A 16,382-nucleotide genomic window follows, 5' to 3' on the forward strand; every position below is an offset into this window, starting at 1 on the left:
CACTGTGGCTTAGGGCCCTGGGCAACTTCCTTGATTGTTACCCCCCAATGCCAACCCTGACTTTTAATCTACTGGATATGCAGAAAAACAGTTGTTGTGGCACAGGTGGGCCAGGGAGTTTTTATAGCATGTTGCAGGGGAGGGTGTTTCACAAAGAAAAAGGTTGAGAACCCCTGGTCTATAGCACCAAAGAACTTGTTGAAGGTCTGTGCTAGCCTAATTCTAGTCATTGGCATGTCAGATCTCACACCACCATCCCCATTTACCAATCCTACGGCAAATGCCAATTCTGTTCAACTCCCAGAAAACATGGATTGGGAGATACAACCTCTTATATTTTTCTATGATTTCTTAAACACCTTACTCTTTGTGCTCCAGCCGGATAACATCTCCATGCCTCACAAACTCCACAGAATGGGAAGGATCTAAATGATCTGCTGGCAGAAAAACAGACAATAGCACCAGGTTTAGAAAAGGTATCAATACTCTTAGACACGGTATCAGAATGCTGATCTCAAGCCAAACAGAGGATGCTCTTAGCCAACTCATTTCATTGGACCACAGAGTCGGTGCAACCCCTAGAATCAGTCTAAGGACCAGTCTCAACTGTTATCCCTGGAACCATATAATGGCAGATTCCAGACAGCAGATACAGTTCTAAAATAAAGAGATTGGCTGCCCCTGGATACACCAGAAAGGCTGAGAGAACAACACTCAACGTTCAGCACATATATACTTTAAATATATACGAAGGGTTGTTTTTTTTAGCAGCAGCCAATCAACTTTAATCTTCTTAAGCACTGCTAGTGCAGGAAGGAAACCCTAGATACGAAGCGTGCTTCACATATAGTTTCTGTGTTCTAAGATGTGGTCTGCATAGACAACAGGTCCCCAACGTGCAATATTCCATTTTTACCAAAGCAGCCTTCTACTCAGATCAATAGAATATTGCACGCTGGGATCCACAGGCTCTGTGGGCCACACATATGAATTAAAGAAAATGGTAACTGCAATCTGCCCCATTCTATACCTATAAATTGCAGTCCTTGGTCATCTGGCACATTACTAATGCAGCCATCAGTCAAGCAAAGTTAGGACATCTCACCTGTACAGTCTAGGAGGAATATGAAGATGTGATTGATAATCTCCCTCACCCCCCAAAATCCTTTACTATTTGGGAAGAGATCCCAAGAATATAGTAGTAAAAAACCAGAAGTATCAGTTAGACAGTCCACTTTGCTAGAGTTCTGTTTACCTGTGTTGGAATCATGTTTCTTTATAACCCACAGGTTATTCAAGTCCTTGTGTAAATAGGCAGTGACCTGGAAACACAATAATAAACCATTTCATTTCACCAACAAGCCAGGATCTAGCCAAAGTCCAAGATCCATCCATCAGCAGGGCACAAATACCAAGTGCATCCAGTGCTGATACAATAAAATTAAATACAGGATAACTTTGTGATGTTGTCCCTGAATTAGAAAGTCCTGGCTATTGGACATTGCTTAACCCAGACACATCTCTCACTTGTTTAATGGAGTTATGTGTTACCAATGTGTGTCATGTCACTTGTAGCTGCAACATCTCTGTCTGCCTTTTCCCTACTGCTCTGCAAGTGCTGTGCATCCCTGGTAATAACTTCTAAATGATATCATAGAAGTATAAAAATGTAGGACTAGAAGGGACCTCAAGAAGTCATCAAGCCCAGCAGCCTGCGCTGATGAAGGACCACATAAACCTAGGCCATCCCTGACAGGTGTCCTTGCCATCCCTGCACAGGTGGCCAACTTGTTCTTTAAAACCTCCAATGATGGGGATTCCACAACCTCCTTTGGAAGCCTATTCCAGCGCTTAACTACCTTTACAGTCAGAAAGTTTTTCCTAATATCTAACTTAAATTTCCCTTGCTGCAGATGAAGGTAGGACAAGAAGTAATGGTCTTAATGACCTATCTATATAGTTCTCTCTTTTCTCTCAGTCCTAGTTCAGAGGCTCTTTCTACAACAAGATCTTCTGTTCTGCAAACACAAACTTCCTGATATTCCTCAGCTGATATCAGAAATCCTGGGCCTGACATCTCGATCACTTCCACAGCAACAAACTGCAAATATCACCAAAGGATGGTTAGAATTGCTGATTGGGAATAAGCAACAGGAGCAGACATTGAGATCCTATTTCTAAAGTAATTGTTCTGAGTGATGGAGAATGGAGGAAAATGAAGCAAATAGCTGTCTATCCTCAACATCTTTCATTTGAGGATCTCAAAGCACTTTACAGATACTAATGCATGCATTGCAAAGCACATCTTCTTAGGAAATCTGCTGAGGAAGCAGATTTTGCTGGGGTGATGCTTAAAGAAAGTCAGAATTTGCTATATTTTTGTGCTGCCTCATTCACTAGCACTATATGTTATGGGGTTGCTGATTCTCTCTTTGGTTTATTATAATTTTAATTATTTATCAGAGGTGTCCACAGAGTTCAGACTGGTGCCTCTTACTACTTTTAGTTTATAAATATAAAGAAATATAAATCTAATCTAATGAACAAACCCTCACAAACTCCCCAGTCATTTTCATCATTATCCTCAAAACAGAGATAAGGAAATTGAGACACAAGAGGAGGAAGTTACTTTCCAAGATCACAGAGGAGGTCAGTGGCAGAGCTGGGAACAGAAAGCAGAAGTCCTGACTTCCATTCCTCTGCTCTTACTCTTAACAATGCCCCCTTCAAGATCAAGAAGTGAATTTGCTTTAAACAAAGATTTTCACTCTTTCCCATGAGGTGGCAGCTGCTCTCTCTTTTCATGTTGTTTTGGCATGCAAGAAAACCTCCTTATTTTAATGCACACTTAGTATTGCAGGCCACCCATCCTGGTGTAAGAGTGGTATGAATTCAGGCACCTGTACTGCTAAGATTTCCAAACAAGGGCAAAGCTCAGCACCCTATCCCCACCCCCTTCATGTGGTGCTCAGAGGCCAGCATAGAATATAAGTACTTATGTGGTCTCTATCACCATGATGTCTCAATGCTCAGGGCAGTAGGTCTTTAGGAATATCAGGATAAATCTCAAGAGGGGAACTGTAAAGAGTTGCACCTTCCCAAGCAGAGTGATAAAAGACCATGACAACGGGAAAGAGCAGCTGCTTTTATTAGAGGATATAAACCTTCAGGAAGCTCCAAAGTCAGCAGAGCATGCTGGCTGCAGTGAGAGACAGTGGTAGAGTGATGCACTGACCTGCTGCTGACGAGCCCCCACGCCTTCAGGGTACAGGTGCCAGTGCGAATGAAGGTACCCCCCTGCCATCCGAAGGTTCTTCATTGTAATCACAGAACCATAGGCCAGGTCTGAAAGGGGAGACAACAGGTCTTAAGGAGCTCTCCTGTAAAACGTCATCTCACAGTCAAGCTATAGTGCGGTGACTCAAGGTATAAACGCCTCTCTTTCTTTTGAGGCAAGCCTATTTTCCTTCTCATGCATAATTATAGTCAGCTCACTATCCCCTTACCCACCATCATCCACCACAATCTACTAAAAAGACAAAACTAGACTGAGGCACAACATTTGCATTTCAAAAAAAAGTGGAAGAGAGGGAGGATTTTCCAAACCTAACACAAATAAAGTGTTTTTATTTTAAAAAAATTAAATCACAACAATTAGAGTATTTGGGTTTGTTTGTTTTTCTTCTTTACAGGGACATGGTCAATAAGAGAACTAGTCAATTTAAAAACAAAAGTTTTAATAGCTTCTGCAGTGACCTTCTGACAATTTTTGTGGCTCTAGGACCATACCTTACCATTTTTAAAAATGTTCTCTCACTTGTTGCGAAGGCCTCAAACAATAAAAGAGGAGAAACTGACTGACTATACTGGAGTCACAGTGAAATTGAGTATATACATACTGCTGTCAAAAATACAAAGTAACACTGAGAAAACAGAAAAGGAAATTTTCTTTCTAATCTTTAATTTCCAGGAATCTTTGATATAACTCTTATTATAAGAGTAGGCAAAAAAATAAAGAAATAAAGAAATAAATAAAATGCAGGAAATATTTTAAATCCTTAGCGTCACTTACAGCCGCTCTGTGCCCATCAACAATACAAAGAGGCAGTAAGGCAATTAACCAGCTACCAGGCAGCATCAAATTCGCTTAGTGGCTCTTCACCACCTTCCCTTTTTGTCTCTAGTACAGGAGGCCTGGCTGAGAAAAAGAGGGTGTGGCCAGAACACCACTGCAGTCTGGTGATCTTCAACTGACGGATCAACCTTTTGGAGCAGTGGACAGTTGAGCAAAAGTTAAAGCATTCTTAAAGCTGCTCTAAATTGCTCTGGGGACTCAGTGGCCCCTAGCTGGCTTCAGGATCTGGAAACCACAAAAGAGGCATACAGCCGTCTTTGTCCCCTAAGCCCAGTCCGGCACTGAACACAGCACAACTGGACCAGAGGATCTGGCCCTAAGTATGAGTTTTAAGTTGATGGAGTCTCTTTAATGTATGCCTTTCCCTTGCAGGGATGGAAATCCAAGCACATTACATTGTCTTAATAACTACAAAAAAGGTAAAACCGACAAGTCAAAAGTCTTATTTCACTGTCCCTGGCAGAGTGAAGGACAAAAAGTAAAGCAAAAACAGACATGACAAAAAATAGACTCAAGCTTTAGCATTATTTCAGTTTTGTAATGGCACGTGTTATTGAAAACACACAGAAGAAAGTATTAATAGGGCACTGCAGCCTGGCATGCACACACGCAGCCTCAGCATGCGTGTTACAGCACACAGGCTTTTTAATATTGGGGGCTGTAATTGCAGGTCATATGCTTGCTCCTAGTCATGTGCCTTACAGGAAATCACATATAAAGGTTTCGTGCCTCTTGGAGGGGGGCAAGCCGGAGAGACTTAGGATTAGGGAAGGATCCTGAAGGGGGCTTTCCCAAGTATCCAAGGTCTACTAAAGAGGAAGGATGTGTCCTCCCCATTCCCAGCTGCAAAAAGTGGTCCCTATGTGATCCAAAGAGCGCCTCAATGCCAACTAGCAGGGGGCCCACCAAACTGTAACTCATATGAGGCCTGACACACTCACTACCCCCAAAACACTGTTGTCATAATATTACTCCTGGGGGAATTCTGCACTAAAAATAAATAAAAATTCTGTGTGCAATATTTTAAAATGCTCCAAATTTTATTTGTCAATAAATAAATGTGGACGCTCCAGCATTGCAGTGTGGAGCACAGGTCACTGGCTGCACGGAGGTGAGAGATCGCCCTGCAGCTCCCCTTCCCTCCCTGCAACAGGGACTCAGTGGTGAGGCTGCACCTGACCCTGATACAGCACAAGTGGTGGGCCTGTTCCAGAAACACCCCAGGGCCCTGACCCTCTGTGCCAGGCACACCTGGTGTGGGCAGGCAGGCTCAGCCCAGAAGGATCCTAGTGTGGAGAGGCTTAGTGTAGGGTACTGGGTGAGAGGATTCTATGTGGGACAATCTGGGTGCGGGAGGCTCAGTGGGGGATCTGGATGCACTGGGGCTCTCTGGGAGGTTCCGGGTGCAGGGGCAAAGGGACTCTGCAGAGGGCTCCAGGTGAAGGTGGTCGGGGGTCAGCGGGGGAGGAGGGAGGGTTGGGTGCTCAGCTGTAGGGGTCTGGGTGCTAGGGGAGTGGGGCATGGTGGGATGGGGGTCCAGGAGCAGCTGGTTGGGATTCAGTAGGATAGAGGTCCAGGTGCAGGGGGATTGGGGCTCATTGGGGTGGGGGTTCGATGGGCCTGCTTAACGAGGGCGCCCCAGCTGCTGCTGCTGCCGCCGCCAAGGGGATGCTGCATGCCAGGCACCTGCTTTCCCCTCACTTTCCCCATCCCATCCCCCTTTCCCACTGCCTCTTCCCCATTCCCTCCCTCTTCCTTCCCACACTGTCCTCTGCCCCATCCCCCTCCCCTCACTCCCACATTCCTCTCCCCTGTCCTATCCCATCCCCCTTCCTTTCCCACTGTCTCTTCTCCCAAGCCCAGCACACATAGAAGGTGAGGACAACCGGCATTAGGACCCAGGAGATGGTGTCCAGCTGCAAAGCCAGCAAGCCAGAAGGGCACCCTCTCTCACCTAGATAGCTCTGCTTTCACAGAAATTGGGGAATCAAGGGGGGGAGGGGAGCAATGGCCCCACACCTATGTTTGTTTGGAGGGCAATGTCCCTCTGCCCCTCCAAACTACGCCCATGGGCATCCCCAACCCTGCCCCCTATACAATGATTTATCTCTCCACCAGCTCTTTTAGGTGCTGGAAATGACTCACCTGCACTGCTGGGAAGGGGCATGTCACTGCTCTTGCAGTTTTCCTTTGCTTCCCTGTCATTTTCTGCGGGAAGCAAAGAAATCTGTGGGGGACATGAATTCTGCACATGCACAATGGCGCAGAATTCACCCAGAAGTAATATGTGTCTAAGAAGTCTCATGTAAGGTATCACATGAAAACCGGTGAAATGTTGGTCATGAATATCATTGCACGATGCATGTATGGGTTGTGTACAAAGAATTAGATATGTGTGCCAGAAATATACTCTTAAAATGTATTTTGGGGGCAGTGCATAAATCAAGCCTGCCTTAGACAAAGGAATATGGATTCTCCTGTCTGACTGGCTTGATTACAGGAGAAGACAATGGAAGTACATTTACATATAAGGTAAACAAAGCAACCAAGCTAACAAGCAGGGGAAGAAAGAGCTTAGTAAGCACATGCGGATAGAGTCTGCACCCCCAGCAAATCTGCCTGGGCTGGACTGTGGGAACATGAGAGTATGTACCAAGCCTTTGTGGTTCCCTGCAGGAGCCCCCTTGGCCTACTACACTGCACCCTAGGAAAGGTGCAGTGAAGGTAGGTCCCCCAGGCATGCCTAGAGAGGCTGTATGGAAGCAGCCAATCTGAGACCAGCAGGCTCAGATAAAATGAGCTTCAGAACCTAAGCAGATCAGCTCCTGGCTTGGACCAAAGGGGCAAGAAAGGGTGCTCCTCTCTGTCCAAAGGAGCTCAGATGGCTGCATTTGCTTAAGATGGGAAAGAGAAGGGCTGAGAACTTTAACCCTGAGGTAAGAGGTTTTTTTTTAAATTAAATTAAATTTTAAATTAAAGGGGCCAGGTAGGAAGAGGCCCAGGGAAGTAGCAGCAATGAATTGAAATAAGCAGTACATGGCTGCTGTTTATAGGGTCTTTGGGTTGGAAGCTGGAGTAGTGGGTGGGCCATTGTTCCCCCACGGACAAAGTGGTATAAACCCCGAGAAGAGGACAAGGCTTGTTTGGAAGCCCAAGCGAAGGGCTGAATTTAAAGGACAGAGAACTGAGGTTGAAGACACTGGTAAGAGCAGATAGACAGTCTTGGTTGGATTTTTGTTACCTAGAAGGGTTCATTAGGATTGTGTGACCTGGCCAGAGAGCCAAGCTACTGGAGACCCGCCAAGCAAGGTTGACAACCCACAGGGGGTGCCAGGAGTAGGAAAAGGACTGCAGTACTGCACCTAGTAGCAGGAAGCACTCAACAGATGAGTGCCCCCTGCTACAGGGTAATATAAGGGAATAAAAAAGACATTTTAGTTATAAATCACTTAAAGAGCTAAAAAGGCCAGAGCTCCTGGAATCTATGAAAGTTGGATCCTTCATCCATGTGGGCTGAAGTCTCTGGGAACTGATTATAGGTGAGAAATTGCCTGAGACCAAGACTGTAATCTGTTAAACTTTAGGCACTAGAAAGGGTGTTTTATTTTGTTTTGTTTGTAACTATACTGGTCTCTTTTTCTCTTGCTTAGTATTACCTAAATCTCTATTCTTTATTATTAAATTTATTCTTGTTCTATAACAAAGCCATCTCAGTTATGCATATTAAAGTGAAGTGTGACTCATCAGCTAACCCAACAGGCTAACGAGTACACTGTCTCTTTGGAGGCAGTGAACTTCATTTCTGTGAGTATCACAGCAAGAGGGACTGGACACTGCAGGGAGACATCTGGGGAACTCGTGAAGTGGGATTAATTGATTGTCACTTGCAAGGCAAGATTTAGACTGGCAGAGTCTCGAAGCGTTTGCTGGTGATGCAGATAAACAGGTATGGCAGGGAGCTGACACACAGCCTAATCTCTAGCAAAGCTCACTCTTGCTGGTGAATCTGCTGACCAGCTAACAACTTCTTTTGGTTTTTTAGAGACATAGTTATGTGCCAGGGTTAATCTAAGAAATTTACTTCCCCAAGGAACTGGACACTTACGCTCTGGAACGGAGACATTGTGAAGATTGTTCCCAATCAGTCGGGACTGAAAGGCAGAGCTGAAAAAACCATCCCCGGGCCCACTAGGAGAAAGCAAAGAATGTACAGACCGTGAGACTGTGGAAACAAGCAGAACTGAAATATGCATTACCAAATCATTTTAAAGAAGGAAACAGATAAGACAATTAGTCTGCCTCAGAACGCCGGCAAAAGAGAACTTCAGCTCCTGTGGGTGACTACCTCTCACAATGGGCTCTGACTCACTTGGCTATGACAAATACACTCTCACAGGCAATTTTCAACAGCTTCAAGGTTTTGAGAGGGTTTCTATGGCCATCAAAAGTTAATCCTTTTAATTCTGTATGAAGAACAATGCTGCAAGAAAGTTTTCTTTGAAAGTACCACATTCCTCAAATCATGGTCTCACCTTGGGCAAGTCACATCCCCTCTATTGCTCCTATAGACCCATTCCTGCTGTGATACTTGTGGTGAGACTACCTGACTTATACCCACGTCTGAGGAGTAAACAGAAAGAATTCATTGATCTTACTGATTTTTAAATAGCTATTGCCATCATATGGCCAATCACCACCTTGACAACCTTACTAATCTGTCGCACCCATTCCCAAGGCACAGAATCATTCTTTTCTTTGGAGACACCTACCATATTATGAGTAGAACTGGTCAGAACATTTCTGGTGAAATGAAATTTCACCAAAATAAGCTATTTCATCAAAACCTGTGTGTTTTGTGGAGACGTACCAGTTTCCGCAAATTTTTTTGTCAGGGAGGTTTTTGGATCCAGAACCTGGGTGCGTGGGGGTGGAGAATACTTTGATTAGAGTACTAGAGAACCACATTTGAAGTCCCTTTTTGGACCTGATTTGGCATGATCTGGGATGAAAAATCTGCTCTGAATCAGGCAGAGCAGGGACTTGAACCTGGGTCTCCTACATCCCAAGCCAGGACCCTAAACACCAGGCTATAGAGCAGGAGTGGCCAAACCATGGCTCGTGAGCTGCATGCAGCTTTTTTACAATTAAAGTGTGGCTCGCAAAGCTCCCTATACTCTCCCCCCCCACCACCCCATTCTTCGCCTACCAGACTTGGGGCGGGAGGAGCTCAGGGCTTCAGCAAGAGCAGGGTTGAAGCCTCAAGCCCCACAAGGAAGCCCCAGCAGGCACCTCCAGCAGGGCTGGAACCCCAAGACTTCTCTTCCTGCAGGGCTGAAGCCCTGAGCCCTGGCAGGCATGTCCCGGCTCTTGAGCATCTGAAGATTGTCGTATGCAGCTTGGCAGCTCAGTAAGTTTGGCCACCCCTGGTATAGAGCGAGACTGGCTTCTCAAACCACACAACTTCTGTTTGTGTGAAAACATTTGAAATGTTTTGTTTTTCATTCAATGCAGAACGAAAACAAATTTCAAAACCTTGAAAGTAGCCACCATGAAACAGAAAAGTTATCTTCCAGTCAGCTCTCATTGTGGGTACTACTGAAACCAATTGAACAAATAAGAGGAAAACAAAGGCATCTGAGCCCTGTATCACAATCTGTTTAGGGCCAGAATGGAAGGAGGGTGATTAAGATACTAGGCTGGGACTCAGAGGAGGGTTCTAATCCCACCTCCCCCGCTGACTTGCTGTGTGACCTTGAGTCAGTCAGTTCCCCTCACTTTCCCCATCTGTATAAAGGGGATAATTATGCCAAATAATGCAGAGGAGGGGGAGCTGTGTGACTTAATTAACATCTGCAAAACATTTTAAGATACTTAGACGGAAGGAGCCAGAGTTACTATTACAGTCTCCACTTAAATAGCTACTAAATCTCTGTACAAATAAATATATTAAGCTGATTAACTGGGCAGGGAACCATGTTTAAGCACAGTTTCTGAACTCTGTGCCGGCTGACCCAACTACTACTAACATGATTTGGCTGGCTAGTGTGCACAGAGCCATCCTTGTAAGAACTATGTTTGGGCAGGAATCTAGGCTAAGATGTGTCTTGTAAACGTGCTTCTGATTCTGAAACTTTAAAATTACTAAAGGCAGAATAAACAGTGACTCTCAATTCAAAGGGAAGGGGAGGTGATTTTCTTCTGTGCTGAGGGAGAAAGTAAGGAGGAAAGCTTGAGAAATACCTTTTATTTAACACTGCAAAGTGAACAGCAAACTGAGTTGTATAGAGTGCGACTGGCAACAGGATGAGGCAGAATACACGAGCCATCAAGTGTTTCCCCAGTGTGACCTGCAGACAGAATCCAAATCAAACAGAGCAGCAGCAGAAACCCTCCTGATTGCGACTGCCAGGAGTGCCCCTGGGAGACTATTCATACAAACCACCATAGCACACAAGATCAACTAGTTCCTTAGCAAGCTGCAAGACTTCTCCAAAAAGGCTGAGGGAAAGGTGGAAGCCAAGCCACACTCTCCCAATGTGCTCCCCGAAGAGTTGGCCTCATTTGAAAATAAGGGAAAAAATAGTTTTTGTTTTGAGAAATGTTCAGCACCCACTTCTGCAACTGAAGACAATGGGAGCTGCCCAAGATCAACACCTTTGAAAGTCAGACCCATATTGCTTATATAATTTATTGGGGTAGCACAGGACTTGAAAATAAATGAAGCGTGGGAAGAAGTTTGTGGAGTAGGAACTGTGGCTATGGGGTGAAGGGAGAAAATTAAAGCATGGGGGAGGACCAATTTATCAGAGTCTTGGGGAAATCCTGAGGCTTTCTCAGATGTGGGTCTAAAAATGGCTTCTTGATTATCCAAATTTGCTAAGAATTTGGATTTATAGAGGTTAAGGCTGCCAAAATCAGGTTTAATCGGTGTCTATTTCATCTATCTTAGGTTTTTGTAAGTACTTATCACTTAGCTATTAAGCTAAGCAACTCCCATCTCCTAACACCAAGGCAAATTATTTTTAAACTAATAGGGAAAACATTGACTATGTTTTGTTGTGGTCCAGATCCTGCACCCACTGAAGTCAATGGACTATTACTCCTGGGGGAACTCTGCACCACTGTGCAAAGTAGAATTTGTGCAGAATTAATGTTCTGTACAGAATATCATGTTTCCCCTGGAGAACTGGGGCTGGAGAGCTGCTGGCCCCTCAAGGGCTGCTGTGCTCTGCAGAGCCCAGCTCTCCAGCTCACAGTTAGTGGAGCACCCAGCCCGGCAAAGATGGAGGCTCTGTATGCTCTGGAGGCCCAGCTTGATCCTCATCAACCCAGGGACAGAAGAGGACCCAGGAGACCGAGCTCTGGCAAAGGGTGAGGAAGGACAGGGCCGCACCACGTCCTCTGGCAGGACAGTAAAGAAGCTGGGTGGGGGGAGTAAAGGCTCTGGGGTGATAGGGTGTCTGGGATGGGAGTACCCTATGGCTAGGCTCCGAGGGGACGGGGGGTGAAGGTGTCTGGGCTGGGGGGGGGTACCCCACAGCTGAAGTCTGGGGGTTAGGGAGTGCAGGTGTCTGGGCTCCAGGTTGCCCCATGGCTGGGGTCTGGTGGGAAGGGAGTGTGGGTGTCTGGGGGTGCCCCACGGCTGGACTCTGAGGGGAGCAGGGTGCAGCTGTCTGGGCTCTAGGGGGATGCCCACAGTGTCTCCTCCAGCACCCCCCCAACTGGAACTGGGTTGTTGTAGGTGTTTGTTTAACTCTCTAAAAAAAGATTCCCCCAGGAGTAAAGTGTCTGTATTGTTGACATACTTGTTCCTGGGTATTTTGAAATAAATTACCCAAACAATTGAAACTGGAATGATTATATTGTGTTATTTTGACAAATCAAATATGCAGAATTTTGCAGAATTTTAAAATATTGTGTGCAGAATTATTTATTTTTTGGTGCAGAATTCTCCCAGGAGTAGAAGATGAAGTTGGCTCAGTACTTCTGAAAACATCCAGCCCAAAGCATCAGTTGAGCACTCAAAAATCACTGCCACTTTTGAAAATTTTGGCTTAAATTACATAACCAAAGCCACAGTGTCGATCAATGTCTGAGCTGGGATTAAAATTCAGGAATCTAGTCCCCAATCTCATGCTCAGATCAGCACAAAACACTTCTCGTTTTACAAAATCTCTTTTTGTTACAGTAACTATTTTTACTATTCTCAATACAAATAAAAAGAAGAAAAATATGATATCACTAAAGAGCACTGAACAAAACAGAGCAGTAGGCCAAGATGAGGTGCAGGTTCTAGAAATCAATTTTTTTTCCAAATAAATGACATGTAAACAAACCAAACTAGTTCCATAGGCAATATGGAGAAAAGTTATTCATGCTTTTAGGCTTTTACGTTACTAGTTCTTTTTCAGAGTAACTGACGAAGGGTTGTCAAATAGTTAATTATTCAGCAAGTCTCTCTCTTCTGGAGTTGGTAAATTTCTTTATATATTTTAACACTCAGGGGTTCTCTTTTGCTGCCAACAGCACAAATGAAATCACTTTGCAGCTGTCTGTGACAGAAACCTTAGAGATGATGGATTTGTTCCATTTCAGATACAATTAACTAACTCTATTCTCAAGAAATGCTTCTCTGGAGCTGGAATGCTGCATCTCTGCAGCTCATATTGATTCACATTACTCAGGGAACACAAACCACAAGGCAGGGAGGAAAAAAACAATGTTTATGAAATACGAAAAGGACACCAGTAAGTGGAAGAAATATAATTTTCAAACTTCAAAATAGGCTGGGACAAAAGAAGAATTTAACACTTTTTTTTTTTTTTTTTTTAAAAAGATGTGCTTGAATAGTCTCTCTCTCTACTGGCTGCAAGATCTTAAATGGGATATTGAAGACATCTCTGAGGTAATAAACATCAGATTTCACAGCCCCCAAATAATTTTTTTTAAGCCAGAGAACCCGACCTTTCCTCTTTCAACAACTGCATTGGCTAGTTACCCAGAGCCTAAGAGCTGCTGCGCTGCATTTGTGAAAATGGAGAAGGGTACAGCTACCTTCATCTTCAACACAACAGTGTATCCTGTAGAGACTGCAAGTCACATAGTATATACTACAAGTAAGCCACTGGATCCCAATGAAGCTTTACATACCCTCGCAGTTTGTGCAGGCTGTATCCTTGTATTGCAAATTAAGACAGCATCAACTTCCTGCATCGCATGCATATTAGGTGCAGCAAATGAGGAACATCTAGTGCAGGGGTAGTCAATAGGCAGACCACGGGGCCAAATCTGGACCGCCAGATACTTTTGAACGGAACTTGACATTTTTTTTTAAACTTATCATTATTGTTATAATTTGTTATTATTATTTTCTCTGGAGTCTGGACCTTGACCATACTTTGACCAAGAAATCTGAACCTTAACAAAAAATAATTGATTACCCCGATCTAGCAGGAAGCACTTCTCTTTAGAAGGCCAAAACACTGTAGAATTCCAGATGATAGCTAACTATGGTCTATTGTCTCGCCATCCTTGATATGCATTTAATCTAGAATGAAACCTAATGCACACAACCCAAAAGGTAAGAGATCTCTCCAATGAACAATGGGGACCCCTTCAGTGTGCTCTGGGTGCATTATATCCTGCTGACATATGTTTTTCTAAAAAACACAGGAGACGACAGGTTTTTCATTATACCTCTCAATTCCCGTCACCATCTGGCTCCAATATCTATCAGCTGTCTTCTGCAGACAAACTGATAGTAAGCTGTTTTCATGGATATCAAAAGCAGGGAAGTTAACCAGGGGGAAAACACTAAACATAAAGAAAAATTCTGGACACTCACCAGTGACAGGCTGAGGTCCCCCAGCAACTCCCAAAGATCATAAACTGTGTTCAGTCCAACCAAGAGGACAACAAAGAGGCCAACAAACTTCACCCCTATCGCTCCAGCAAGGTTGACCCCAGTCAGACTCAGCCAGAACCACCAGGGGGCAGAAAACGGCCTACACAACAGACAGAGCAGTTTAATGATGGCTACAAGCGCAAACAGCACCAATTGAAACAAACAGGAAATCATCTGCTCAGAGCAGGCCCTGGGCAACTGCAAAATCTGTTAACACTGCTTCCTGTTCTATTTCTCAGGGGTCTTTCACTGGAAGTAGGGAAATAAAATTGACATATTTTTCATTAATTTTGGAAAGGTGCAAGAGCGCCCTTGTTTTGATGTTTGTAAAGGGCCTCTATTGAAACCTGGCCAACCCTATATCTCTTCAGGAGGGCTTCAGGAGGGGAATAGAATCACAGCCTACAAGCTGACCTAATGGGTTTGGAGAGAGTCCATATACAAGAAGCCAGGACCTGAGAGGAGTGCTACAACTCTTGCTCCACGTCATGGCAAGGATGGAAGAGTCAAAGGGCTGTGACATGGGAGGGGAACAGATATTGGCTATGCTCCTCCTTGTATCTTCCATAGGTCTATATCAGAAAACTACTGGTGTAGAATATCTTCCTATCCACAGCACAAGTGGTAACTACAGCAAAAGAAATAAGACTAAAACCAAACAACAGAGAAAAGATGAGTGGAGGTGAGTGGAAATCTATTAGCCCCTCTCCCACTACCTCTGGGTATCCACATTTTACTCAATCAAAAGTCTCATCAGCACTAGCCAGAAGCCAGAGGGCCACTCCTAATTTATATTAAATGGAGCTGTTTGCTGCTGCCCCAATCTTGAACAAAGAGACAACCAATGAAAATTACAGATCATAGGACAGAATACTGCATCTTGAGCTGATCAGATGGAGCACAGTACACTAGGAGTTTGTAGTTTACAGGTTACATGCTCCGTGTTGTAAATGAGGATGGCTGCAGGCAGCATTGCATGACTTTAGATGGGCCACACTAGCCATGTCTGCTGTAGTCAGTCACACTGAGACTTGCACAGTCAATTCTACAGCACATTTCACGCAATGTTACAGACCACAAATGGGTAAAGCTTACTTAGTTATCACATCATCGGATTTTGGTTCCATTGTGGGGAAGATGCCCTATGTGGCTCCACCTTACATAAACTCTTCAGGATCCCCAAACGCTCTGTAAGCAGGATCATGCTTCTTGGACATGCATAGAGTAACTAGCCTGGAGCACATTCCTGCTTCATTCAGAAATCTCATGTAAACACTTCCAAAATGATAGGATACCAATCCTTGAAGCCCAACAAATTAGACTATTTTATAAATATTCATGGGCTCATCGTTATGAAAAAGTAGAGCTCCCCTGGCCTGGAAACAAAGGAATTGGGCCCTAGAAATTGGGGCAAGAGGACATACAAAAGTCTTACCATTAAGGGAAAAGCAGATGGTAAAATGGTACTATTCTACTGCTCTGACCACATCATGCCCTCCACTGGCTTCCCTTGTTGTCACAGGAAGTTCAAGTTTCTTGTCTTTACCTTCAAGGCTCTTGCATAGTTCCATACCATCAATATCTCGGTGAATGCTTCCTCTCACACTAGCTTTCATACCCTATTCTCTACTCAATCCTCTCTCCCAACTACTTCCTATGTCTCTCCCAGCCCTAACCCCTTTCCACACAGCCATGCGAAGAAGAGGATTGTGTTGCAGGAGGGCTTCATCTCCCTCGACCATGGACTGCTGTTCTGAGAAGGACTGCTGAGAAGAAATTCGGTCCACCTGTCAAGGAAGGGGAAGAGTATCTTTGGATACAGACTGGCAAATCTAGTGAGGTGGGCTTTAAACTAGGTTCAACAGGGACAGGACACAAAAGCCTACATGCAAGTCCAGAATATGGAGACCTGGGAGAAGGGTAAGAATCTGGAAGAAACATGGGAAATCATAGCAGGGACAAAGGAGAGAAAAGAGGGACAATAGAGGGGAAATATAATGAACATCTTAGATGTCTGTATACTAATGCAAGGTATGGAGAATGAACAGGAAAAACTAGAAGTACTAGGGAATAATCAATTACAACATAACTGGCATCACAGAGACTTGGTAGGAAAATTCATATGACTGGAATAATAGTATAGAAGGGTACTGCTTGCTCAGGATAGGCAGGGGGAAAAGGGAGATGTTGCCTTGTATATCAAAGATGTATACACATGCACTGAGCTTGAGATAGAAGTGGGATGCAGATCTGTTGAAAGTCTCTGAGTAAGGATAAAAGGGTAAAAAACAAGAGTGATGTCATGGTAGGGGGTCTACTATAGACCATCTCTCCAGTAAGAAG

The 16,382-nt window shown here is 44.3% G+C and overlaps 1 protein-coding gene across 3 annotated transcripts in view; it reads right to left on the bottom strand.

Moving 5' to 3' along the window:
* The window catches only part of POMT2 (protein O-mannosyltransferase 2), a gene marked incomplete at its 5' end in the record, with an annotated part of 48,923 nt that overhangs the window by 22,969 nt on the left and 9,572 nt on the right, over window positions 1-16,382 (bottom strand). For 2 of the 3 annotated variants that reach the window (XM_084630153.1, XM_084630155.1), the window contains 6 exons: window positions 365-437; window positions 1,256-1,322; window positions 3,236-3,345; window positions 8,241-8,323; window positions 10,376-10,482; window positions 13,980-14,139. In XM_084630153.1, the coding sequence (XP_084486279.1) occupies window positions 365-437; window positions 1,256-1,322; window positions 3,236-3,345; window positions 8,241-8,323; window positions 10,376-10,482; window positions 13,980-14,139 (600 nt within the window). The remainder of the gene's footprint in view (window positions 1-364; window positions 438-1,255; window positions 1,323-3,235; window positions 3,346-8,240; window positions 8,324-10,375; window positions 10,483-13,979; window positions 14,140-16,382) is intronic. The other variant, XM_084630154.1, reaches the window with a different exon arrangement.

Source organism: Lepidochelys olivacea, assembly GCF_965140295.1.
Source record: "Lepidochelys olivacea isolate rLepOli2 genome assembly, chromosome: 6".
NCBI classification, from domain to species: Eukaryota; Metazoa; Chordata; order Testudines; family Cheloniidae; genus Lepidochelys; species Lepidochelys olivacea.